Raw genomic sequence first — 27,326 nt, 5'->3', positions numbered from 1 at the left:
ATACATATATATGATGTAACTGAAAGGGTGTTTGATGTTTTTCTTTGGAGTTCATATTTAGGACTACGAAAAATTATTCCGGCAAATGGGCCCCCATTGCATTGCAAAATTTAAATGATCTCTTTGTCTGGGGGACCAGAAAAAAACATGAACTTAACTAGCTCCGGCTGGCTTCCTGTGACCAGACTGCTAAAGTCTCTTAATAGTTGAAGAGCTACGACACTTCATTGGTTGCAGGCTTGACATAATGGCTACAATGCATAAGCAGCAATGGACATTCCCATAACACAATGGCCCTGATTTATTAAAGCTCTTCAAGGCTGGAGAGGATACACTTTCATCAGTGAAGCTGGGTGATCCAGCAAACCTGGAATGGATTTTCTAATAGTCATTAGCTCTTTGTTAGCAAAGGTTTTCAATTCTGGTTCAGATCCATTTCAGGTTTGCTGGATCACCCAGCTTCACTAATATATCCTTTCTAGCCTTGGGAGAGCTTTGATAAATCAGGGCCAAAATGGTAAAGGGAAGCTAAGGGTATCTGCTGCCAGAGAAGCTTTTACTGGTGCTCTAGGCAAAAACATTACATTCATCATTTTACCTTTTGCAGTACAGGGAAAGTCCAACTGTAGTTGAAGTGGAGTAATATGTAAATTGAGTAATTTTTCTATTTTCCTCGTAGTTCAGTTTCAACAACTATTAATGTTTGTTTTCTCTTTTATACTCATTTATATTTGTGTTCATTCATACCAGTGGGAAGAAATCAGTGTAATGGACGAAAGAAACACGCCCATGAGAACGTACCAAGTCTGCAATGTATTAGAAGTCAACCAAAATAACTGGTTAAGAACCAGTTGGATCCCCAGAGGAGAGGCCCAACGTGTATATATTGAGATCAAATTTACCTTGAGAGACTGCAATAGTCTACCAGGGGTATCGGGTACCTGCAAGGAAACTTTTAACATGTACTATTATGAATCCAATAACAGTAACCTTTGGCACATTCATGAGAATCAATTCATTAAGATTGACACTATCGCAGCAGATGAAAGTTTTACACAAGTGGATGTTGGCGACCGGGTCATGAAGCTCAATACAGAAATAAGAGACATTAGTAACTTGTACAAGAAAGGTTTCTATTTGGCTTTTCAAGATGTTGGAGCTTGTATTGCTTTGGTATCTGTTCGGGTCTTCTACAAGAAGTGTCCTACGACCATTCGTAACTTGGCCCGATTTCCTGACACTGTTACTGGAGGGGATTCAGCATTGGTGGAAGTTAAAGGAACATGTGTCAATAACTCAGAGGAGTTTGATGTGCCCAAGATGTACTGCAGTGCTGATGGAGGCTGGCTGGTACCCATTGGGCGCTGTTCCTGCAAACCAGGTTTTGAAGAGAAGAGGAATGTCTGCCAACGTAAGTTTGCTTCTTCATTCTTGTTAAAAAACAGAATGTATGGTTTTTATCAGTTTTTGGTTTTTTTTGCTGTTGATTAATACAGTTTTACTGGAGTCTCTCCAGATGCCAGTGAAAGTATAACTTCAACACGTAGTTGAAAATATGTTTTCAGACATTACAAGTTCTTTAAAGTTGGCTATGTTTCAATTGCTTCTCTGCTTAAAATAAATTAAGGAGAATAAATTTTACCTTAAAAAAATTTGGGGGAAAAATATGTAAAGTAAATTACAACTTAGTGAAGGAATTTTCAGGAGGTAAAGCTTCACTGACACCTGTAGTGTTCAAGATAAAATCGTGTAAAAATTGGAGTTCTTTTCAAAGTAAATTTTCTCCCTATTCACTTGAGGAGAATCCTCTTTTAAAATGAGAATCCACTTTGCTGAATAAACAGCCTAAACTATTAGTAAATCAAGATCAGATGTCAAGCTGTAACCTTACTGGAATCATATATTATACAAGAAGCATCCCCAAGCACCAGGCTTTGCTCCTTTTCAAACTCTTTCCTTTTCAGATGTCTTTAGGTTGCCGTATGGTCTTGTATAATACTCTTTATTTTGCTCTGATACTAGGTCCTCAGTTATGCAAAGTGTCTTTTATATTATGTTGCCTTTAGAAAAAGCAATAGGAATAGCCCATGATGCCTGTACTCACAATATTATTTCATTGAAGTGAGCTTTGCAGCCTGGACTGCAAGAGTTGGAGTCCAGTTATTTATTCCAGAGTCTAGCTTTAAGCACACACAATCTAATTTGCGCATACTTAAAAATATGTTTTCTTACTGTGATGTTATGAAACTGTAAGAAAAATATATGATACCTATACCCTATAACCTAACAAATGTAATCCTTGTTCTTGGCCAATATATGTTTCGACATGACCCTCATCTAAATGTACAGCCCTATTATGTGACCATTGCATTACAGGTACCCTAATCTCTGTTGGAGTTAATAAAGGTAGAAAAAAAATCTAATTCTGATATAATAGCATACCATTTAAACAATTAGTCACTAGCCCATAAATGGGAAATATTCTCGTAATGGTAGCTGGGGAAAATCCTTCTTTAAACTGTACTAACATCAGTAAATAACTGGGAAATATGAATCCTAAAATTAATTTAGAAATAAGGTGTAATTGATACCTGCCAGGAAGAGCTCTCGGAACAATTGATTTATTGGGCTTTAAATGTAGCTGTATTCTCAAATCCATTACTAGAGATTATAATGTAGAAGTGATTGGAGACCAGTCCTCCACACTTCAGACACTCAGTTCAAGAAGTACTCAGGGACAGATCGTAGGTTGGACAGATAGTGACGGGAAAAAGCATATTACACTGTTTAAACCACTTCAGAATACCCCTTGGTGCTCCCATTTAACCCAACTATGGATTGCTTTATCTGCAACAGAAATTAAGATTTTGCCTAGGGAATTTTGTAAAATAAAGCACTGAGACGTTGTTGGGCTTTCGACTTCCTGATCTGCAGCCTTAAATTAGCTAATGTACTTTAGCTACAAAGTTTTATTATAAAAGTGGCTGGGCTTATCCAAAGCACTGTTTAATGGAAAATTATGACATATTTCATTGCACTAAGTATTGCCGTACTTACCTTACCCATACCAAATAGAAAAGGGAATAGTTTACTATTTGTATCTTTTTGGTCTAATAAATATACCAGTTAAGTGGATCTATAACCAAAAACTTAATTTTATATGTTTACATTTTCAAACTTTTGTTTTTGTGTTAAATTATAAAAAAATGTTATACATCTTTCCCCACTTCTAGGATTCTTGCATCAGCGAGGTTTGAGGGGTAATTCCATAGCAATCTGGGATACCTATTTTAAATAATATGGGAGGCTGCGGGATTGTACACAGGATGCTAACGGAAGTATCTGATTTTGTTCTGCACATGCATGAGAGTGAACACTTGGTCATTTATGATTCTGGAACCCCCACTAAAGATGCAGTGCCCAATCTTGCACATGCCCAGAACAAGATCAGGAGGTTACACAAGTTTCCTTTGTAAAATCCTGCAGTCCCCTAGGATATGTGACATAGGTATCCCAGGATGCTGAGAGATTACTTTCCAAACTTTCTTCAAACTACAGAAGTGAGAGGGAGTATTTATTATTTTCTATAGTATTAAAAAGTATTTAAAAACACACACAAAAATTATCATATCTTTTTTTTTTAAATGTAAAGGAGCAGGCAGTTATATCGCCCAAAATCGTTTTTTTGGGGGATAGGTCCACTTTATAAAAAACATCCTGTACTCTTTGCGTATGCTGATTGTTATCAGCTTTATTGTTTCCAACTATCTTTGTGCACTACAGAACATCACACTCCCTCACCTTACTATATCCATGGTAAGCAGCATTGCAACCTGGGAACTGTTCTGAATAGAATGCAGCACAGGAAAAAAGAACAGCTGACAAGATTTCAAGCAAGATCTGCAACATAATTTGAGCACTTATTGAATGGATAAACCAAAAAGCTTTCAATAGTATGTTTACCATATAAATGGGACTAAATATTAGGAATTAATTACAGGTAGTCCCTGGGTTACATAAGAGATAGGGACTGTAGGTTTGTTCTTAAGTTGAATTTGTATGTAAGTCGGAACAGGTGCATTATTTTAATAAATGCAGTTAGGACAGATGTTTTTCTCAACATATTATTATGCAGTGTGGTGTCAGTTACTGTATAAAATCCTCACTGTGAGCTAATCACAAACAAAGCAAAAAAAATAAAAAAAAACAATTTGGAGCCTAGACATTAAATAACTTTTGGAGCAAGCTGTACTTTCCTATGCAAACTGCAGAGTTTGTCTTGGTCATTAAAGAGTTACAAGAGGCTGCAGAGAGAGCTCACCCCCCTTAGATCACCCACAACCTGCCCCCTACCCCCTCCAAGCCACCGTCCTGCACACAAGTGAGCAGGGAAGCCTGGTTCGTATCTAGTAGTCATCTGTATATCGGATGTCCTTAACCCGGGGACTACCTGTAAGTTAAAACTGCATATAGACACCCAATGATTGTTGGCTGAAATGATTGTAAGTGAGAGTGGGAATGAATGAGCACTGTACAGTTAGTATACTCCAATATGGTTGTCTGTTTTATGGAGAAGTGAGGACGAAAGGGATGTGTCCTGCCCTGTCCTCCCCATTGTAATACAATAGCTGTTGCTAGTGGTCATACAGTGATCTGACACAGTGGAACGTTCAAAGTTCAAACCACTGTTCTGACACATTTTCAGCTAAAACAATCATAAATGGTCACTTTGAGAAACAGAAATCTAGTATCTGTACAGAGCTTTAGAAGTTCTGAGTTTAGAGCTACTTTACTTGTTTGCATATGTAAACCCACCTTTATCACTTTAGACAATACCTAATATTTTATTAGATTTGCAAGGTGTTATTGTTTTGTTTCATTTATTTATGAATCTAAATGTTGATTTATATTTTACACCAAAAATATAACAATTGGGTTTTTACGTGATATAGCAAAGATGTAAAAATCCCAACTGTTCCTTAACCCAAATCCTATGTCCTTCTTTTCTTCTCAGTGGTCCCCTAGGCTTCATTTATAGATCTGTATGTTGGTGTGTATTATTACATGGAAATATGTTTTGGGACATGTCATGGTGGCAAGACAACGATGTACTTTTGCCTGAAAAAATTGGCCCTAAATGTAATCTCTCCCATTATAGAAGCTTAGGGCTATGAATAATTCAAGTGCTTTCATACCTGCACACACAGGGTTTTTTCCTGTCCTGGTATAAACTTCATGTACTGGTTAATTATAAAGAGGTCATGTATTGAGAAAATAAAGAGAGGGGCATTTGTTCTGGCTTGCCGAGTGACAACCCTCTATCTGCTGCTAGCGCTGCAGCCTCCTCTGTCCCGATTCTGAGCCATGAATAATTTACTTAGATTGCAAACTGAAGTTGAGTTTGTAGAATTCCCCTCGGCATTCGCTACCTTCAAGCCTGAAGCAGTGACCTTACAGCTAAAAGCTGATGATATTAAACCTGCCTCGCTGCACTTTAACTGCAGGATTAAACATAGTAAAGTAGCACAACGGTCTGGGAGGCACATACAGCGCAGGAGATGCCTAGATTAGATGTATGACACTTATATCATGGCTAGACCAACAAGAACACTATTACATATGCTATATTGCTCTTTTGTGGTTTATACTATTATTACTAATGTTCCACCCATTTTTGTGAGATAGCTGAAAAGAATGCTTTAAAAGGACTATGCTTAGGCCTTGTGTACATGGCTTCATAAATATTAATTCTTGATGTTTGCCCACTATGCCAGGCCTAACATATGGTATCAGTAGCTTTAGGCGATTGAACATCAATAGTTATTACAGCATTTATGCTGCATTGTGGTTTAAAGGAATTGGCCTGTAGTGTCTATGTTATGCCTAGGACTATGTAAACCGATTGTTTCCACCATAGTCTTTAGTGGAGGGGCACTGCCAAGACCACAGTTGAATACTGGACTGGGACAAACATGGCTCAATACATTGAAGCTAAATGCTCTTACAGTGCCTTTAAACCTGTAATTGCTGGACATTTTTAGCACTTGGCTACATATTGGTCCAAGGTTTAGAGTATGAATTGTAGATAAATAATTTATGCTTTTAGGTGTCAGAACTAAATGTACCTTGAACCTCATGTAATATTGTTGGTGCTATGAGTTAAAAGTAGTATCAATAATTTAGCATGCTTTCACCAATTGTTCAGTTCTGCCTTTGCCCTAAATGATTTTCGAAGTAGTACGTGCTTTTTAACATTCTGCAACCAACTTGCAGCAGCAACCAACCAACTGCAACCATAAAAGCATGGTTTATATGGCTGCAAAACTGGCAGCACAACAGGAGTGTATTTATAAATTATGTTTCTTCACATAACTTTAACCAAAGTCCCCCACCGTATATTTATACATTATGTTTATTCACATACCTTTACCCTAAGTCCCCCATTCTTTCCATTTGATTCAATTTACAAAATGTGTGAACCTTTTACAAAACTGTATGTATTGTGGGAGAAAAAAATCACAAATAGACCTAACTAGTCAATAAAATTTATATTGTCTTATGTGCTGAAAAGTTTATCATGATGCCATTTACAGTATTGTTACTTTCACATGGAATTAAACTTAAAAATTAAAAAAAAATGTGAACAGGAACAACATATACAGCTTGAAAACATTTCCACAGCATAGCATTTATAGGATTTGTGTATTTTCAAAGCTGCATGAAAAATAGATGTAAATAATTCTGTCTTCCCTATTATTTAAAAAGTATTTGATCAATTCCATGGAAAGTTCACAGAAAAATAGGTGGTTGCTTTGATCATTGCTTTAAAAAATTTAGTATTTCTTATACTTACTTATAACATTAAAAAACCAGTAGGAAGGCTTGGTGTGCAAGTGGGCAGAGACAAGATTGACTTTTACAGGAAAAGTTGAGATTGTATTAAAATCAGCTGCCTTTGTTTTTGGATCTAGTAATTGAATTTCTACGCAGTTTTTCCTTAATGCTTATGGATTGTTTTTATCATACCTTCATTTTGCATTGTCATATTTGTGGCAGATTTACTTTAAGATTAGGATGAAAGAAAGCTTCTCTCGGCTTCTGATTTGCAGATTGGCTATCTCATACTTGGACCACTCCATACTGTTAAGTGTCATTGAGCAGAGCTCAGGTGACATGGGAAGAAGACCAATTAGTGGGAGTATTGATCTGTTTAATATCTGACTTGTGTAGTAGAAGAAAGGAGGGCGCCTGGTCTGCTGCCCATAATTCAGATGTTTCTTATTGATTACCATGCATTGAATATTCAGAGTTTTATTTACAACCTCATTATGCAGGCCATGATGTAGTTCTTCATTCCTTTCCCTTCCATTTGCTTTTTCTTAAAGCGCACCATGCAAAGGTCCACTCAAATTTCCCAGGTTCCTTCCAAAATACTGATCTATACTTACCTAACCTCCCTCTTCTGCATAACTAAAGATGGCGGTACTGTGAGTAAAAAATCTTGCCAAAACTTCTGAACCCAAGCTGCACACGCAGCTTATTCAACCATATCGGAAGGTATTGCAAATGTAGGTTTAAAGGTTTTGACAAACAGATGATAGCTTTTTAGGCAATATGCAGTTTGATTGTGGTCCTATACTTATTTGTTCCGAATCTAAACCTGTGACAAATAAGTATAGGACAGTAGAGGCTAGATGCAGGGAACAGTACAATATGCACTAACCGTACTGGACGCATTACTTTTTTATTATTATTAAAACTTTTATTATTAAACAGGATTTATATAGCGCCAACATAATATGCAGTGCTGTATATTAAATAGGGGTTACAAATGACAGACAGATAGAGACAGTGACACAGGAGGAGGGGAGGACCCTACCCGAAGAGCTTACAATCTAGGAGGTGGAAATTTTTCAGTTTAATGCAATACTAGGAGGTGAAACCAGTAACCAGGATAACCCTAGCCTACATTTAAAAAAAATATACAGCCTGTGCGGGAATGGTAATAGTTCAGAAATGTTTCAGTGTTGCAGTCTGCAGCGAGTAGAGATTTATTTATTATAGGCTTGTTGGTTTATTTATGAAGTGCCCCACTGGTGGCCAAATCCAGCACTCAGACTGTCGAAAACCTGTAATTAGTGTTAAATTTATCTAATTTAGACATTTTACAGTCGTGAATCTAGTGAATCTGGTTTTCTGTTACAGTTTACAGAACAGAATAATAACACAGGTCAACAAAAAATTACTTTTGATAAGTACCACAGTAACCACAGTAAACGTTTCTAAATTAGTTTTTCGAGCAGATTTCTGAATTGTTTTCATTTTTTCCCTAAAACACACTGTTCCTGAATTATGAGTACTATTATAGTTAACTTTGTTTGTGCATGTATTTTGTACTAAAACGTAAGCACCATTGAAGTGTATGTTAATAAAAAATAGCATTCGATTAGATGGTCTCGCGGTTCTCTCCACACCATCGGGATTGCAAATGGCATTGCTGCTTTATGCCAATTTAGCCAGTCACGCAGTCTGTTGGTACAACTGGTACAGATGACATGTGGAGCCCAATATTTATCCTGGCCACCAAGTGGACAGCCAAAATATAATCTGTAAATCTTTTTAAGTTCTGTGGTAATTTAGCGACGTTCTGCTTTTGTCGTGAATGAACCACACATGTAACAGAAACTGTCTGGATCATTAAGGCAATTTGTAGGCATGATGACAAATGAAATCAATCGCAGTTAGCGCGGTCTCTAACCTTAAAAAAAGAAAATTGTTGTTAAATGTTGTAGTATGTTAAAGCTATTTATAACGAATTTCACACAATATATAATTAGCTGCATCACAAAAACTAGACATGCTAGAGAAAAACTGAACACAGATTGAAAAATACTATAAAGCCCACATAAAATTATATCAGATGAAAATAACATGTTGACCTGTGCAATTGAACCGCTAGCATTGAAATAGACCCAAAATGGTTCTTTTTCAAATCCCATTCTCTGGATCAAAGCCTGGGATCCATGCCAGAAATATAAAAAGAGGACAAATTCCATATTTTTAGAATATTTTTTAAATAAAAAACACTGAGCCATCTAATTTATAAGAACATATGATTACAGCTTAACATGTGGTGTAAATACTGTGAATATCTTTCTTAGGCAATTTGTTTACCCTAAAGAAGCAGATATAGGCAAAATATGCAAATTGTGTTGGAAATCTTGTAAGATATACAGTACATGGATAAAATTAATTTCAATAGGGGGGTTATAGACCCTGGAAGTTTATTTTGTGTTATTGATGATTTGTGGGATATATGCAGATCTATTCAGTTTGGAACAATTTATTTTATTTAAAATCCCAGCTTTCCCTCTGTCCCCCCTGTTGGTTGTTTCCTGGTGCGATTCTGTATACAATGAAAACTGTTTTTTTTTTATCAAGGTAATTTTCTGAAGCTGCTTAGAAGATATTAGAACGGTACAGTAACAGTCACCAAGTAATTCCATCTCATGTGGTATTGAACATCTGCCTCCATTATCTTAACTAGAAAATGACTTGGTCATTGATTAATGTATTAGGACCCCATGGTGTAGAGACCTTTGAAGACTTGGAATTCTTGTATCTTACTGAAATGATAAAGGCGGAGTATCATTTAGCCATTTAGTGATTGCACAGCATTTCAAAGTATTTTGTTAAGAATTACCTAATGAAAAAAAACAGAAAGCTTATAATATATCATCATGTCCCCAGCAATCATTAATCTCCACTAAATATATGTTTATATAAATATGTTATTTTAGATGGCACAACTGTGGCTTATATCAATTATATGCAGGTAAGAGCTATACATTTATATTAGCAGGAGGAGACATACTGCCTGTGAAGCTTGGGTTTCAACACCCAATAGAAGAAACCATGTCTTTTATAAAATAGCAGGGGGATCCTGAAATATCAGCACTGTAAGATAAACACTTTAGGAGATGGGACTCCATGTATATTCTTTAAACAACAACAGGGTTCCAATATCATTTCCTAAAAACTGTTCTCTTTTCCACCATTTACTGTATATATAGCGATCTATTTAAAGAAGCTACCCGGGGAATACTCTCTATGAAGTGGTAAGGATACATACAAGAATTTGTATCTCTCCAATAAGTTTTTCTTTGTCTATATACTTCCTTTTCCTCACATGTGGGCTGGTAATCTGGTAGAAATGTGCCAATGTTTGTCTGCCATAAAGAATGCTAGCAGCGCTTTTCATCATCTATGTGGAGCCACTATGTGTGGACAAGCAAAATTCTTAAAGACCACATCATTTCATGCCTAAATAAAGTCTGTGTGATTTGATTTTTACACGTAAAGTTTGATTATCTACAAATATATAGTACGGTAGTAACTAAAGCCGTGGTGCTCTGGTTCAATACAATAATATTAAAGACATATAAAAAAAACAAATCTTTTTCTCTTTTGGGTAGGATATTTTACCATATTCAAGAATTCCCTTTACTATATAAGCTCAGCTCTATATAATCTTAAAAATAGGCAAATATGTAAGTATGGAACACTTTTTTGGTTGCTGAGTGCCCATGTGGATGGACATTGTAGACAAATGCCCCCTTTTTAATTTATTTTCAGGTAATGTGTTTAAATAAAAAAACAGCAAATGGCTGGGTTTGGCCTGCTTTTCTTGCAAATCAAATGTCTCTCCATCACATCTGGTATACCCAAATTAACACAAAGTGAAGCAGGCCAAACATACCCACAAAAATGTCAGCTTTAGGACAACAATGATGGAATTCTGGTGACCTGTAATCTCTTTAAATACGCATAACACAGAAAAACTATATCCATCTGCAAGAGCCCTAAAAAAAGACTTTTCAGGTTCAGAAATGGGTTTACCTGGTCATTTCTTATATTAGTATTACTGTTTTACTTTTATCCTAATACAATACCAAAGAGTTTATTATATATTAACCATAAAGACACTTAAATTCCATTTTACTGTTAACCTATGTAACAACCACTGACAGCCTTGTTTGGATAATAATATAGGGATTTTACTTTTTTTTTGCTTGCTTAATCACTCAGCATATTTAATATTAATTGGACTGAATATGAAGGTGAAGAATATTTTACAGTGTATAGTATAGAGATTACACAATGGACCAACTAAAACAACTTAAATGGGTCCCTTCCTTCTATAAATCTGTAGATTCATGCTTACCTAAATAACTAAGGTCATTTTCTGCCATAGACATTGAGCAGCGAAATGTTCACAACACAGGGGAGCTTTTGTATTCTGTACTGTCCAGGGACCTGTTGCTGATCCTCCCTTGTACTTCTTTGGATTGTTTTATTAGTTTGCCTCTAGCAGTGTTTTATAACCGGGATGGTTGTCTGCACTTTGATGAGTGACAGTGTCCCTGCAATCTGAATGAGGCAGCCAAGAGTTTACTAATGTGCTTCCTGAAAGCTTTGATGAGATGTCATAACTGCTCATAGGTTATTCCCGTCTTCTGTATCACCTGGAATATACTGTATAAGTTGTTTTAGCTTTATTCATCTCCATTGCAGTTGTTTTCAATTGTTTCTGACCTGTCACCATCATTACTTTACTTTTATTTTCAGACTTGAATTCTCAGAGTGTAAATTTCAGTGACATGTTATTTATATGACTCTATGGGTACATAATACTTTTGTCGTTTTTATTTATCCAGTACAAGAGCCTACTAAATTATATTTATAGACTGTCTATAAATGTTCTGTTGTTAATGTTTGTTTTATTCAAGACACAAAGATTGTTTTTTGGAGCTAAATCCAGAAGTAATCTTGGAACTTGTGTTGCAGCAATACTGTTGCTGTTTCAAGGTCTTTAATTATTTTTTAATAAATTGATTGACAGTTGTGTCTAAGTAATAAAGCAGTTTTAAAGCAATTTAATGCAGAATGTAATGGTTACACCACCAACACCACACCACTATCTGTATTTCAGTGTTACTCACTTTCGTGGCCACATGGGGGGAAAACTTGAAATAATTTTCAGGTCTTCAGTGAACCCCTGCTATAATTACTAAATCCACAGCTAACAGTACATTAATATGGTGGTCAGTAGGAAGAATGATTGGTGTCTTAATTGGTGCAAAACTTGGTGGCAATACATTATATAGGTACACATAGTAGGTCAGGTTGAAAAAAAGACGTAAGTCCATCAAGTTTAACCACTAGGGAAATAAAAATATCCCAGATAAAAAACCCTAAAGACATAAGTTGGTCCAGAGGAAGGCAAAAAAAAACCCCGTTACACTTTGCTTCAACAGGGGAAAAAAATTCCTTCCTGATTCCATGAGGCAATTGGATGTTCCCTTGATCAACAGTCACTGTTATTTTTATTTTAAAGCCTTAACACCCAGTTATATTCTGTGCTTCTAGAAAAACATCCAGCTATCCAGCAATCTATAGTAGTTGCTGAATCTACTTCCTGAGGGAGCCGATTCCACATTTTCTCAGACCTTACAGTGAAGAATCCCTTCCTTATCCGAAGCTTAAACTTCTTTTCTTCCAGACGCAAAGAGTGCCCTCTTGTTCCTTGTAATGAACTCAAAGTGAATAATGGGGAAGAGAGTTCTCTATATGAACCATTTATATATTTATACAGGGTGTTCATATCCCCCTTAACGTCTCTTTTTAAGGGAGAATAGATTCAGTTCAGCTAATCTCTCCTCTTAGCTGAGCTCCTCCATTCCTTTTATTAGTTTAGTTGCCCTTCTCTGTACTCTCTCCAATTCATTAAGTCCTTTTTGTGAACAAGTGACCAAAACTGGACTGCATATTCCAGATGTGGTCTGACCAATGCATTGTACAGGGGCAGGATTATGTCTCCATCTCTGCAGTCTATTCCACTTTTAATACAAGAAAGTACTTTACTAGCTTTAGATATTGCAGTTTGGCATTGCATGCTGTTATTAAGTCTATGATCTACCTTATGTCTAAGACAAGGACAGGTAGTTGTTGAGCTGTTGGTCAGTACATCATAGAGACTCATGATAAGCAAATGTCCTGCATTTCCAGATGTGTAGTAGAACTTTTGAGCTTCTTCCAATTTCTTGGTAGTTTTGCCTTGATCTATACTAAATCTTTGCCTGTGGAATTATGAACCTCAGGTAAAAGTATAAAAAAAGATATGTTTTCTAAATATAGTTTTCTAATAGATTACCTATAGTATAATCTGATTGATACACATGATATTTATATGGATATTGAATCTTAACGTGCTTAGAGACACAAAGAGCCTAATAGTGATCCAGCAAAACTGAAATGGATTTCTTAAAAAAAATTTGCTTTTAGTTGGCAAGTGTTTTCAATCATGGACCTGATTTATTTCTGGTTTGCTTGATTACACAGGTTCACCTATCATAATCTTTATTCTCCAGTTTTAGAGAGCTTTAATAAATCACTCCCAATTTGTCCTCCTGAAGTAGCAGACTAAATGTCTGGATAATACACTAAAAAAAGAAGAGTAGTCTAACCAACCAATGACATAATGTGTCCTGTTGTTGTGATGTTACAAATAAGTTGTATACTAAAACTAAAGGGTTTGTTAGGAGTTAATAGACCTTACTCGGAGGCTATATATGCAACTAAAGATTATAATGGATGTTTTATGTCTGTACTTGACACAATGATATGCAGTTGCACAATAATAAAATTAAAATGTTAACTTTTATGTGTTTAATGATTAATACACATGTTGAGGTTTCGAAAAGTCACATAAAATTTTAGAATCTGATACCTACAAGTCTCACTTAGGGATGTGGAACATTTAAATATAGGCCAGCCCTATCATTTTTAAGAAATGTAAACTTTTTTAATTTGCTTATTACCCTACAGAATTTACCCCCCCCCCCCCCCCCATTTCCATTCTGTGCTTCTTTATTTCATGTTTTTGCTATTTTTCTTCCAGTAAAATGAAATCTTTTGTTCAGGAGCATAATCAGAATGTATAACATTGTGATCTCCTAAAAATCCCTAAAAATAAAAAATAAAACAACAGTCATGAGGTTATCAGAGAAAGCAGTGAGCCTTTGTCTTCCCTGCCTCCTCTTATTGAGTTGTCATGATATCTTGACAAGCTCCTATTATTCTCTTCTCTGCAGGGACATGAAAAGTCTAATAGAGGCAGTGAATTGTGTTTGGAAATCTGAAGGCTGGTTATTCATGTGCTAAGAGGAGTTCTGAACGTGCCTGGGATCTGTGGGGAGAGATTGCACTCTAATATGAAAGGGACAGCTCTCTATAATGTGACATGTTTGGCTGCAATCCACAAACCTTAAGGATCCAGGCATGCAGAAATAATTCTCAATTGATGCTTATATTCTTTACTGCTGGCTAGGTTGGATGGGTTCTTTTGTTCCATTTTCATAAAAGAAAGAAAAGAAAGAAAAAAAAGGTTACTGTTGTAAGAACATACCTGATAACACAGCAGAAATAAGCATTCCAGACATAATGCTGTAATTAATATTTGAGATCATGGTATACATAAAATACTCATTGGGTCTAGCAGCTCAGCAAGGGATCAGGCAGGGTAGAAGTGGGATGGTCCAGGTAAAGTTCAAAGGTGCATATTGGACATTTTTTTCAGTGGTGTTTACAGCAGGTACGTGAAGTTTACTTATAAGATTACTTATAAAACAACCATGCATGAGATTATAATTACTGCAACTTTATCTGCTTCTCATGGGTGCTAGAAGAGTCATTTTGATTTGACCTGCAGACTGAGTGGTCCTGATTTATTAAAGCTTTCCAAGACCTAGAATGGATCTGGTGCAGGAGTGAAAACATTTGCTGGATCACCCAGGTTCTCCCATGACAGTTTGTCTTCTCTAGTCTTAGAGAGCTTTAATACATCAGGCCCATGTGGTTTGCTCTTGGATGCAAGGGCAGTAAACAATGGCTCTTGTAGAATTGTAAGCAGAACTCAGATGGTAGGAAAAGCATCCTTTAAGTGCTCCCTGGGTGAGACACACAGCCAGTACAAGTAAACCTGAACTGTGGTACCGGGGTAAATTTGATCAGCATTGATGATGGCTTAACTTTCATATGTTACAAGGGTTATAATGGTGCACATGCCTTTAAATATAGGAAATGCTATATAGCAGGGGTGCCCAAAACGTCAATTGAGATCTACTGGTCGATCGCAAAGGCAACGCAAGACCTTGCTGCACGTCTATAGGGATGCTGGGGATGTCTTTCAGTGTGTGAGAAGGCTGTGTAATATTGGGGAGGGAGGCAGAGAGGGCCGGAGGGCAGTCTGTGGTGAGCAGTGCTGGGCAGCCAAGTCAGTTCAGGCTTGGGGTCAGGGTTTAATTATCAAGATACCTTTGCACAGATTAGAAGTTCTTTTTCTTGTGCAGCGCGTCATTCTCCTATGACAGGTGAGCTGTAGCTTTCCTGTCACTATAGTCTTGTAGTGCAATGTCTGTGCAATGTTCTGCCATTCAATGGGCCTAATTTATCAATGAAATCCGCGCTCGCTGGTCGCGCGTACTTTCGCGCCGTTATATCGAGACGGTTTACCGCGGGCTGGAGTCATATGCGCTCGTTTTTTTAGGGGAACAGTGACTTTTAATGCAAGCTCGCCAGTGTAAAGCTGCCGGAGATGCGCGGCTCCGGACGCGAGCTCTTTCAGTTGCTGAATTGCGCGACGGCGTACGATTTGGGATCGCGAATACGAATGCGCGAGCGAGCTTCTGATTTTGCTTGATGAATCAGCCTCCCCGTCTCATTAGCTCCAGTCACTTCTGTGTCATACTCAGTAAATGCTATTATTATTAATATTAATAAACAGGATTTTTATAGTGTCAACAAATTACCCAGCACTGTACATTAAATGGGGACATATATATAAATAAATATACGTTTAGCATTTTCATTGTTGGTAGATCATTTTGACTTGGTCATTTTAAAAGTAACCCGTAAGCCGAAAAAGTGTGGCCCCCTGCTATATAGCATATTTGAAAGATAAACAGAAAAGGGTTGTGTATACAGTATATTGTGCTTGAATTGTCAAGCTGGTTACAAAGCAGTGCAAGAATCCTGGATGTTTTGGATATCACTGTCAGTAATCAGATCATTAATTATTCATTTTGATGAAATTTGAGCAAGGAGCTCTGTAGCCTATTTTTCTTTTTATGTTTTGTCTCAGTGCATCCTGATTCTTAATCAATGTATCTGCTTTTCCTTATACTTTATGTATTGCCATTTCATTTACAATTAAATATTAGGTAGTTGCCAGACACACTAAAATCAGTAAAGGCTGAATACATTTTTAATTTCATACAAACATTTTTCAGTGTAAAAGACAAATGCTGATGTGATATATTTACCATACGTTTTGTTTTAATAAAAGTTTTTTTCCAACATTCATTTTTTCATACTTTTTATTTTTTTTTTTCTATTTATTTGCTTTGTTATTCAAGAATATTTTTCTCCTCAGAGAAAGATAAGCAATTCTGTACAAAGATACTAATAAAAATATCTCACAGATGGATTACTGTTGGCCACACTGGAGCGTAGGTAGCTATCATTTACTAAAAATACAAATATTTAAACCAGATCACACTATACAGGAGGCTTGGTCTTACAAATGAAAAGGACATTCATAGGTTAACAGGATTGTTCTGGTTGTAATCACTATTTTTTCTTTAAAACTACATCCCTATTTCATCAGATAAGAGTCCTGACAGTGTTCACCTCATCACAGCACAGTGGTAATTACTGATTGGTCGTTGATGAATGAGATCAGGGAACACATGTCAGATTTTTGCCCAAAATGAGCACAACTGCTCATCTTGGGGACTCTTATCTAACGTGTGTACCTAGATTTACATTCCTCTCCTTGGGAGTCAAACTATCTCACTATCCCCATACTGTTCTCTTATTCAAGAGCCAGACCCACTGCTGTCTTTAAATGTCTCTTGATTTTGGGTAAATAACACTTTTCATTTCCAGAAGCACATTGTATCCCAGGCCCTGCATTAAATTACTGCATTAGTCTCTCACTGATATACACTGTTTTCTTCTAATAACCCCTTCTGTCATGGATATCTGTCGCTTCACTAAACATAGGATCTTTTAATGATGCAATTTAAAAATATGATGTACAGAGTAATTGTCCATTCAAGTTTACTTTGCTGTACAAATAACTTTTCAACATGGCAAGAAAGTCGAGCAAAATGAGAAACTGCTTTACTCATATTACAGATTTCCTTTTTTACTGTGATTGTGGCAAGGTGGACTCTCTGAGCCTGATTTAGTAAACCTCTCCAAGAGAAGATAAACTATCATGGGAGAACCTGAGTGATCCAGCAAACCTGGAATTGACTTGCTCTGGGATTGAAATAAATTGCTAAATTATAGCAAATAATTTTAAGAAATCCATTCAACCTTTGAGGGATTGCCCATGTTTACCCATGATAGTCACTCTTCTCCAGTCTTGGTGAGATTTAATAAATCAGAACCTCTGTGTCCTGCTTATTAGAACTTGGGTGGCATTACCTGATGCTCTTTAATACTAGTTCTCTAATCTGGCATTGGATGACATGCTCCCAGGGTTACACAGCAAACATTACTGTGCTCCCACAGGGCAGGGGATACCTTTATCAGACATGTGATGTCACCTGGGAAACACAGTGGATACCTGATTTTTGGAGTTCTTTCCTGGTCTCTTGGAAACATAACAGCATACCTTGTGGTCTCCTGAGATGCCGTGCATTGCCTGATGACTATTACCCACAGTGCTTCAAGGCTAGGTTTGCCATCTGCCCTGTCTATGTAGTAACCATAGATGAAATTCTACAGAGTAACTATCACATATATGTGAACCTTGTACTGCTGCAAAAATGTATGATTAAATTGTATTTTTGGCTTTAGTGGAAAAGGATTAAATTCCAGGTTTTTACTATTTTCTGCTATTTAGGAAAAGAATTAGAAAAAATTATCCTCGCTTTCCGCCCTGCCCACCTGTGAGGTTTTCTACCCTTACAGAAAAAAAGTAAGATAAACCTGAACCCTTGCCAGATTTTTCAGTATATATCACTGGCTTGTTATACCTGTTAGGAGGAAGGAAAATACTTGAGCAAGAAGAATCCACTTCCATTCTATATGCCCTCACTATTTTCTTCATGTACTATGATCCCTGTGCTATACTGAAATACAATTTCTAGTGCTGCACTCTGCTAATTTAATAGTTCAGTCAAATCCTTATGTAATGAAAGACTTTGCGTCACCCTAGCTGACCCAAATCAGAACGTCTCTTTTTATAACCTCTCAAAAGAAATAAAAAACAATCGCAACTTGTCATGCAAGAAAACTATTTTGAGTAGATGGTAGGGCTTAGCACACATTTGTATTTTGTCTTTTATAATTATTTTATATAAACAAGAAAAAAATCAAGTCACAAGTCCTCGATAGTACAAATTTCATTAAACACTAGGTACCAAAATTGCTGCTAAACTGCACCCAAAATATTTCCACTCTGTCCTTCCCACATGCCACTGAACCAATTCAGTGCTTTGGACACACACCAATGTATATGTAAAGCTAAAACTGAGGACAGAAGTGTTAGAATTTATGTTGTCATTGCTATGTCCCTACTGGGTAGACTTTCCCTTATTATCTGCTCTATTTTAATAGAGTAGACTGTTTTGGTGGTCTAAGAGTGGATTTTACCTCACATTGTCAAAAGTCACCCTAAAGGAACATACATATAAAAAATAAATAACCAGACATGGATCTCTCCCGGGTGGCTACATTTAATATATGGTGGAAGTGATTATTCGGCTTGTAGGGAGGGGGTGTATGATGGTGGCAGTTCTTATGTGGGGTAAATAATGACTTTGTTGTTATCTCGAGGCACATGTTGCCTACACGAATACATCATTCTTCTTTTCTTTTTTTTTTAGTGGGGGCGTCTTTACAGTTTTTGACTTAGGCAGCAAAAAGTCTATAAGTGCTCCTGCGAGTGTTCATTGTCAATAATAGGAGTATATCCCACAGCAAAAGTACCAAGATTTCTGGTAGCCACTAGATTTATACAAAGCTACACCCACCACCAACCAACCTTGTAGTCTACTGATCTCAATTTCAGGAACAGGACAGTGTACAACCACAGATCTGTATGCGAGGACCACCATGACTTGATATTAACAATCAAACTTTAACCTTTAAAATTCCCCTTGTATTAATCCAGATTGGTTATCTCTGCATGTAGGGGATGATGACTTACAACCATTTGTGTTATGCATTACTTTCATAACTTATCCGCTCCTGAATATTTTACTGATTAGTATCTATCATGTGCATCACTAAGTTGTCATTTTTGGTCTTCTCATTAACTGTCTATGCATTTTTTAATTTCGTATTGTCCCAATGAATGATTTATCAGCAGGAGCAGGACTAAGAATAAATATCTGGCGTCTTTTAGATGTGCTTTGCTGTGAATTTTCAGCTGTCATATAAACCAGAAAGTACATGGTTATAAAACAAAGGAGTCTGGCCTGCAGTACTGCTCATCATATTACATTAACGAGGCAGACTGTCAGGCTCATGATTTACATAACATTCATAATAAACCATCTTCCTGGCTGAATAGGAGTCGTGAACGCTAAGGCTTGATATACTGTAGGACTTAAAGATTAGAAGGTGATATAAAATTGTTATAGAAAACAATAAAAATAGACATGTCACTGAGAATTTAATAGAATAAGAGAGCTAATTTATAAAATGAGGAGGAAAGAAAAATGTCCCTGTTGCCCACAACAGTCATGTGCTCTTGCTTTCGGAAAATAATGACAACTGAAATTCAGCACAATTACTGTTCAATTGGATCTGCCAACTGATTGGATTATATGTGGGTGTGTAGCCCAGTTTTTAAGGATAATAGTATTATTTTGTGTCCATTATAAAGGTCATACTGATTGTATGTAATGTTCTATGTATGTATAGAGTGCATTAATGGTATAATATAATCATCATTAATGGTTGCTACATGTTACATGGCAAGGAATGGGTGGGTTAGTGTATGATGGGCCATGCTGTAAAATATAGGGATGTGTTAACACTTTTTTCTACAAATTTAGCCTACAAATTTAAGTAGAAACAGTTTAGAACAGAGAGTTTTTAAGCTGCAATAAAATCCTTTGATTTCAGAATTTTTGAATATGCGTTCTGCACCCATCAACTATATATTGTATTTTTTTTAAGATGTTGTGGTAAATAGGTTTGTTTTGTCAACAGATATGCAGATGACACATAAAAATAATAAACTTGATGATAAGTTTTGTGAAAATACTTATAGTTTAATGGGTTTCTATTGCATGTTTGATATATATTTGTATGCATTTGGATATACTAATGAACAATACTCTATGTGTTTTGTATATTATTGCCCTAAAAAAGTTTCCCAAGATGGGCCTTGAGTGCTCATTCACACATGTACACTGTAGAAATCCACATAGGCTGTGAAGCAGGGTGCATTGTGTTAGATAGTCCATTGAATTGAATGGACTGCTTTATCAATAAAGTGCATAACAAAATGTATGCACAATTTCTGGGAGCTTTTATATCCTTTGGGGCTGTAGGTTTTTCCTTTATGTACACTACAAAAACCTAATATAGAATGATGAGACCATGCAAGGGATTTGTATTATATTTTGTTGCAGAAGATAAAACAATTGCAATATGACTATATAAGCTGGTCAGGTCATGTGAAATGTAACATTTTATGTTTTTATTGAACACAGAATGATTTTATATCTATGCCTAGTGTTGAGTCCATGATAATAATTTAGTGCACTTTGTAAAGAGTAATTTAATTTCATTTTCCTCATGTTGACTTGTCAGGTTGTAATGGAAGTGTAGTGTTTTAAACCTCTATAGAGGAGTGTTTCTCAATCCCATTTCCACAAATATGGCCGATAGTGGATTACATTTAGTAGTCATGTCCTGGTGGTGATGTAGTGTTCAATGCCTGTACACAATGTCAGTGAAATTTATTCTAATCATGTCACATGGACGGATCTTTTTTTCAGGAGTTCAAAAAAAAGATGGGATTGTATTATGATCACGTACCATGTCCAATGGATAGCCCTTATTTGTTCATATAGTGGTCCATATCTGCTAGAAAAAGAAACAGAATGATATTATAATCAAGTTTATGTGTTATTTTAAGATGTTTTAACACAAAAGGCGTTCAATTTTTTTTATTTTCCTTCCTAAGCAGCCACAAAACCTGACCCCCGCCAGCAACTGCAGAGTGAGACTCTTTGGGCCCGATTTATTAAAGCTCTCCAAGGCTGAATAAGATACACTTTCATCAGTGAACCTGGGTGATCCAGCAAACCTGGAATGGATCTCGTCCGGGATTTAAAACATTTGCTAACAAACAACAAATGACTTTTAGGAAATCCATTCAAGGTTTGCTGGATCACCAAGCTCCGCGGATGAAAGTGTACCCTCTCCAGCCTTGGGGAGCTTTCTTCAATCAGGCTTATTGTCTCTGTGGAGCAACGTTGATCTTTTTGCTGAAGTTCAACATGTCCACAGCCACACCTAAAGCTGTCTGATCTCCAGGGAGCAACAGCTTTTTTCTTGCTTATACTTCAGGACAAAAATCAAAAAAACACATCCCCCAGGATGCTGAGAGATGCAAAATGAACATATCTCAGAGTAATAAGGATCAAACATATACTACCCCTTGCATACTCCAATTAAAAAAACACAACAGTTGCTTTTCAAAAACATCATGAAATCTCTACTAATTTAATTTAAATGGAGAATCTTAGTTTACAAAAAACTGCAGCATTTTGAGAAAGCTAATTGACCAGGACAAGGTGTACGATATCCCATACCTTGAAAAACTAAACTAAGATGCAAGTATCAGTGGACCTCCTATTCTCATTTATATTTATAGACAAATTCCTTTGATCAAGTCTGCTTATGGAAGAGACAGTACAATAACCACGAAACCACGTGTTCTTGAAACATTTAGCACTAGACCACTGAATTATTTATTAATGTTCTATTGATTGCTTAGCCTTTTATCATTAACTACATTAAGTCCAGCATACTTTGAAATGTCTTCCAAACCTTTATTCATGGGCTTAAAATAGTCTCAAAGTCTTCTTAAGCAAACTAACATGTCAAGTTACATATCATTGTCATGCTATGCACTGGTCAATATGCATATAGACATGCTGTGAAGGGAGCTGATGGAACACTTTAGCTTCCTGTCCACCTTTTCATGTATTCTCCAGAGAAATCCCACCATTTATAGAACAAATAGGAATGTGGATCCTAACAAGACCTGGGTGAGTTTTATGTGTTAGAGAAAAGAAAACAAACCATCAGTTTCCTAATCCATTTTAGGTAGCAATTTATTTTTGTGGTGGTTGACCTTTATAGTACTATATACGGGTTACCATGATTTTTTTTTATTTGTACAATGTATGATTAAATTCTGCTTTTACTGAATGCCTTGTAAAGGTTTAAAGCTGGAATGGATTCAATAGAGGGCCATACAGCAAAGTGAATGAAATTAAAAGTGGCTGGTTTAGGTGGTATGTGGATAATGCCTGGAAGTCATTTAGTGAAGGTCTTCTGACAACCAAAGATAGAAGTGCTGTACTAGTCTATGAAATTGTGTTGCTCAGTAGACCTGGAAATGCTTCTGGACACACGTGAAAAATGAACTGGAAATTCACGGTGCCTACAGCACAGGATCTTCTTTTCTTTGTGCTTGTGTGCTTGACATTTAAATGCTCAGGGCACCAGATAGTCTAATGTCTGGTCAGGGCCAGATTACCCACAAAGCAACCCCAGGCAGGAGTCTATGACACCAATGATGTCTAGGCGGCCCGGCTTCATACTTCGTACTTCTATTATAACTCAGAGAAATAGCAGTTTTTTAGAGCTATGTACCCCTTGTCACTTTACAATAGAGGATATACTTTTAGGCATTTTGTGTATTTTGTCAGACATTCCAAATAGGCAGGCTTCCTCTGTGAATATTGTAATTCTTATCAATGTCAATTAAAAGGGATTGTGTCCAAAGTTACCATGTCGCCTGGGGGCTCATTATGCCTTAATCCATCCCTGTGAGGGTCTATTACTGGTATAACATGTGGGCTAGAATCCCAAAATAACATCTAAATATATGATGTTCCTATATTGATAGTAATTATATTAATGAATTTATGAATTTTCCCTTAAACAATATCTTTAGGTTGCCAAATTAATTGGAATCTGACAATTGGGCTTCTTAGGGAAACATTACTCTAATGCTAGGACCAACAATATCAGAATTTCTGAACACTTTCACTGGTTACTCTGATTATTTATTCCATCCACACGACAATGGTAGATTCCATGTTGGAACCAGAAGTATCAGATTTGTACCAATTTTAACATAAAGTTCCCACCCCGTGCTTAAAATATATTTTGTTGTCAGTTAGGTTATTACTTTAAAAGGAGTATTGTCTCCTAATATTGTTATCCATCTTCTTTAGCACCCATTTTTTCCTTTACACTTCATCTTTTTCTGGGTCATCTGAGTGTATTTATTTGTCTCTGTACTGTTATTATAGTCCAAAGAACAATAGGTATTTTTCTACTGTCTAACTCACATTGTCATATCTTACTATTGGAAACATCTCACTTTCACTTTAGTAATGTCTATTGTATATTTAGTAATGTCTATTGTGTATCCTTGTTATACAGTGTCACCCATGCTGTCCAGGCTTTAATAATACACGGGTATAAAGAAAACAAATTTGTAGTTTGGTAAAGTTTTACAATAATTTCACAGAAAATATATTTATCATTTTAGGCTTTAACAGTGTTTTCTATTATTTAATATGTAAGTATTTGTTTTCAAACCAGTAAGAAGTTGAGCTAATGCCACCCAAGGGCTAACTCTGAAAAATTAAAATCAGTAGACAGCCTTTGATGGTATGCCCATTTCCAGACTTATCCATTGGGTTTCAGTTAATAAGTTTTTTGTTTTTTTTAGAGCCGGGTGTCATATTTTTGGGTCTATTCTTTCAATGAGCTCCACACTCGAAAGTCCTGAGCATTCATATATGTAGGTCACATAGGCGTGTAAACCTGGAAGGGACGACATTCTTCTGTCTGCTGCAGACTTCCCAAACACATGCGTATTCCCCGGCTCTGTGTCCGGGAGCATTAAATCTAAGAGCTATTGATTGTACAGAGCAGATCTGAGTCAGAGTCTTCAATATTTAATAGCATTGCTGATTTGTGAAGCTGGCTGTGTTCAAAGCAGCCAGATCCTTTTGTTTTACTCATCCTGCAGTTTGTTCACCCATGGATGGTAATCAGGCCATGATCAGGCAGCAAAAGAACGCAAGCCTCTAGTTTTGTCATGGGGTCTCTAGTTTTTGGACAAACATAATGCAGTTTCAAAAGGATCTGGCTCACTTCTCTTAGAAGCTGTTCTCTCATGTGCATGGTAAGCGTTTCACTTCAATCAGGTCACAAAGTCTACCAGCTTCCAGCAAAAGTCAAACTTGAAAAACAATAACAAGAGTTAATTTAATTCTTTAATTTATCTGTGTTGAGTGAAGAACTGCAGATCTTTCAATATAACCCAGTGGAAAGTATATAGCAAAATGTTTTCCTTGGAGTTTTAAATGATTTAGGAATGACTTATGAATGCCGTGTACAGAAAATGGGAATAAATATACAATAGTTGCTAGATTTGCATTTTAAAATATTAAACAGTTAGGGAATTCCCGTTGCCTTCGTTACCATAGAAGCTGTTCAAAGATGCAGAGAAATATTCTGCAGGATTGTTTTATATTTATATTTGGTGGTCATGCAGAAATTAGGTTTCCTTAAGCAACCAAAAAATGTCTTATGATTTATCTAACCTTAAGCCTGACATTGACTAACAAACGCGCAGCCATGGCATTTACATGAAATCTGAATCCAAGGAAGGCTGCACACCGTTACATTTTTGATGCCTTCTTCCCGAAACACAATTTGACTTTATCCAATTGAGATCTGCAATAAGCTTAATTAAGAACGTAATTAAATGCTCATTTTATTCTAATTTTAGTGCATTAAAAATCATATCAGCAGTAGTGTAAATATGAACAATGGTCAATATGAGTTAATATCAGACCCAGAATAACAGCATAAATGTAATTATGTCTTCAATTAAGTCCTACATACAGATCTCTGTTGAATAAATTGACATTTAAAGGAAAGGCTTGGTATGATCTTAAGTGGGCTGTTTCATTTAGTAAGCTATGTTATTCTATCATTGTAGAATATATCACATTTTATATGCATTCTGACTACAACTCTATTATTGCACTAAGCCAACAGTAATATCAGTATATAAACCGTATAAATGTGTTATATAGAGTATTTAGCGATAACCTAGGTATATTATTAGAACCATTGTTTTATACTGTAAAATATTTTAGATTCTGATAGTGGAAGACTGTAGCTGAGTGTTTAAAGGTGCTGAAAAATTCCTTAATTAATTACTTAACTGGTGGTAGAGTAAACTAAACTGATTAAAAATTATAAAAAATTAGCAATACATATCATTCTGCAATAAAACAAACTTACTTAGTACATTAAGCTGCTCATGTGTATGATCCCAGCATACATGGAATGAATGAACACATGTGTGAGAGTTATCTCATACTGGCTTAGCCAAAATGTCAAGGTGGCTAAAGATCCCGATCCAGCAGGCAGGTAAACGGGCAGTGAAGTTCATTTGTTTTGTAAAAGACACGTTGTCTCTTCTACAGTAACCAATTTTTTATTTTTACGTTTAGTTTCATTTTCAGCCAACCATACTCCAGATGTAAGAGTATCTATCAGTATTTTTACAGGTCATTAGAAAATTCCAAAAATTACAAAATGTAACGAGTATAATTATTCAGGAAATGGAAAGATACTTTTTTCAAATTAAAAAAACATTTATGGAGCTTCAGTTAGGTGGCTTTGCCTTAAGAGGAGGCACGAGGTCTCAACTAACTCAGTGATCACTCACTGGAACTGTTGTATCCCTGAAAATTTCTGTTTCGTGAGAGACATAAATAGAGCTCTGATTTGTATGCATCAATATTTCCATTATTGCATCATCCTCGAATCAGCATCCTAATCAAGAAAATATGCTGACCCCAAAATCCCAACAATGATGGATTTGGCCTTCTGGAGAATGAGATATTGATAGTAAGGTATTGTTTAGGGAATATGGTAATGTTTTTCATAGATAATAAATACCCACAAGTGTTACAACTGCACATTGCTTACTATGCATGCACTTAATGTGAAGGAATATGTAAATATCACCCACTTAAAGATGAGAGCAAAAGCACTGCATGACTATACGTAAGAAAATAGCTTGGGAGACAGAATAGCTTCTTGTTTATAGGCATTTAAAAAGAAGAATACTGGATGATATGGATGAACTGTAGCCAAGTGTGGGATTGCAGTGTTAAGTGAAATTGAGTTATGTACCAGAATGCCACATCATTTGTATCCGTTTGTTAGAGAGCAGCACCTTGAGTTGAAAGGATGATCCACATGATGTGAATGTCTTTGTGTTAAAAGTACATTGTCTTGCCAGAAAAGGTGGACTTGTAAATCATTGCAGATATCATCTACTCCAGGATATGAGTGTGTTACTACACTGGGGCACCTGAGGCAAAGAAAACAGTATAAAGTACAAATATAAAAAAGTAAGTATAGTTTGGAAATGTAAACTGAAGTCCTATTGACTATGCAAAGTGGACGATATAGGATAAGGGAAAAACAAGTACTGGTGGTTGTAGCTAACACTTTGACCCTGCTCTTGGGGGTCCCATCATTTCATATCTAACCACACACAAATTACTGGTCAATGGGACCACAGAGTACAAAAACATCTGTTCCTATGAGTACTTACAGCCTAATGAGTGTGGTAAAAACACATAGACTTGAACAGTCCCTCCATAGGTCCATGAATTTCATCTGTCTAGTTAGAGGTATTTTCTAGAATTTTGCTTAGTAAAGGAATCAAAGAGAAGGACTTCATGTACTGAAGAATATCAGGGAAAGCAGGAGTAAGCTGTGGTTGGACATTGCAAGGAAGGCACATGACTAGGTGCCTAAGGTTTTAGAATCTGCCTCTTTTGTTCTCTTGTTAGTCTCTTGTAATGCTAAGTACACACTTCCAATTATTATCGTTGGTAAACGAACGACGAACGATCCTGCACGATATCTGCGAACGATCGTATAGCACCGATCCTGTA

At 36.3% G+C, this 27,326-nt stretch overlaps 1 protein-coding gene across 2 annotated transcripts in view; it reads left to right on the top strand.

Moving 5' to 3' along the window:
* LOC140328199 (ephrin type-A receptor 3-like) overlaps nucleotides 1-27,326 on the top strand; it is a 121,755-nt gene that overhangs the window by 29,407 nt on the left and 65,022 nt on the right. For both annotated transcript variants that reach the window (XM_072407604.1, XM_072407603.1), the window contains one exon: nucleotides 751-1,411. In XM_072407604.1, the coding sequence (XP_072263705.1) occupies nucleotides 751-1,411 (661 nt within the window). The remainder of the gene's footprint in view (nucleotides 1-750; nucleotides 1,412-27,326) is intronic.

The sequence above is a fragment of the Pyxicephalus adspersus genome, chromosome 4 (assembly GCF_032062135.1).
Source record: "Pyxicephalus adspersus chromosome 4, UCB_Pads_2.0, whole genome shotgun sequence".
In the NCBI taxonomy this organism is placed as follows: Eukaryota; Metazoa; Chordata; class Amphibia; order Anura; family Pyxicephalidae; genus Pyxicephalus; species Pyxicephalus adspersus.
Note: the sequence above shows the minus strand (reverse complement) of the source record. Positions and strands in the feature narration are given on the sequence as shown.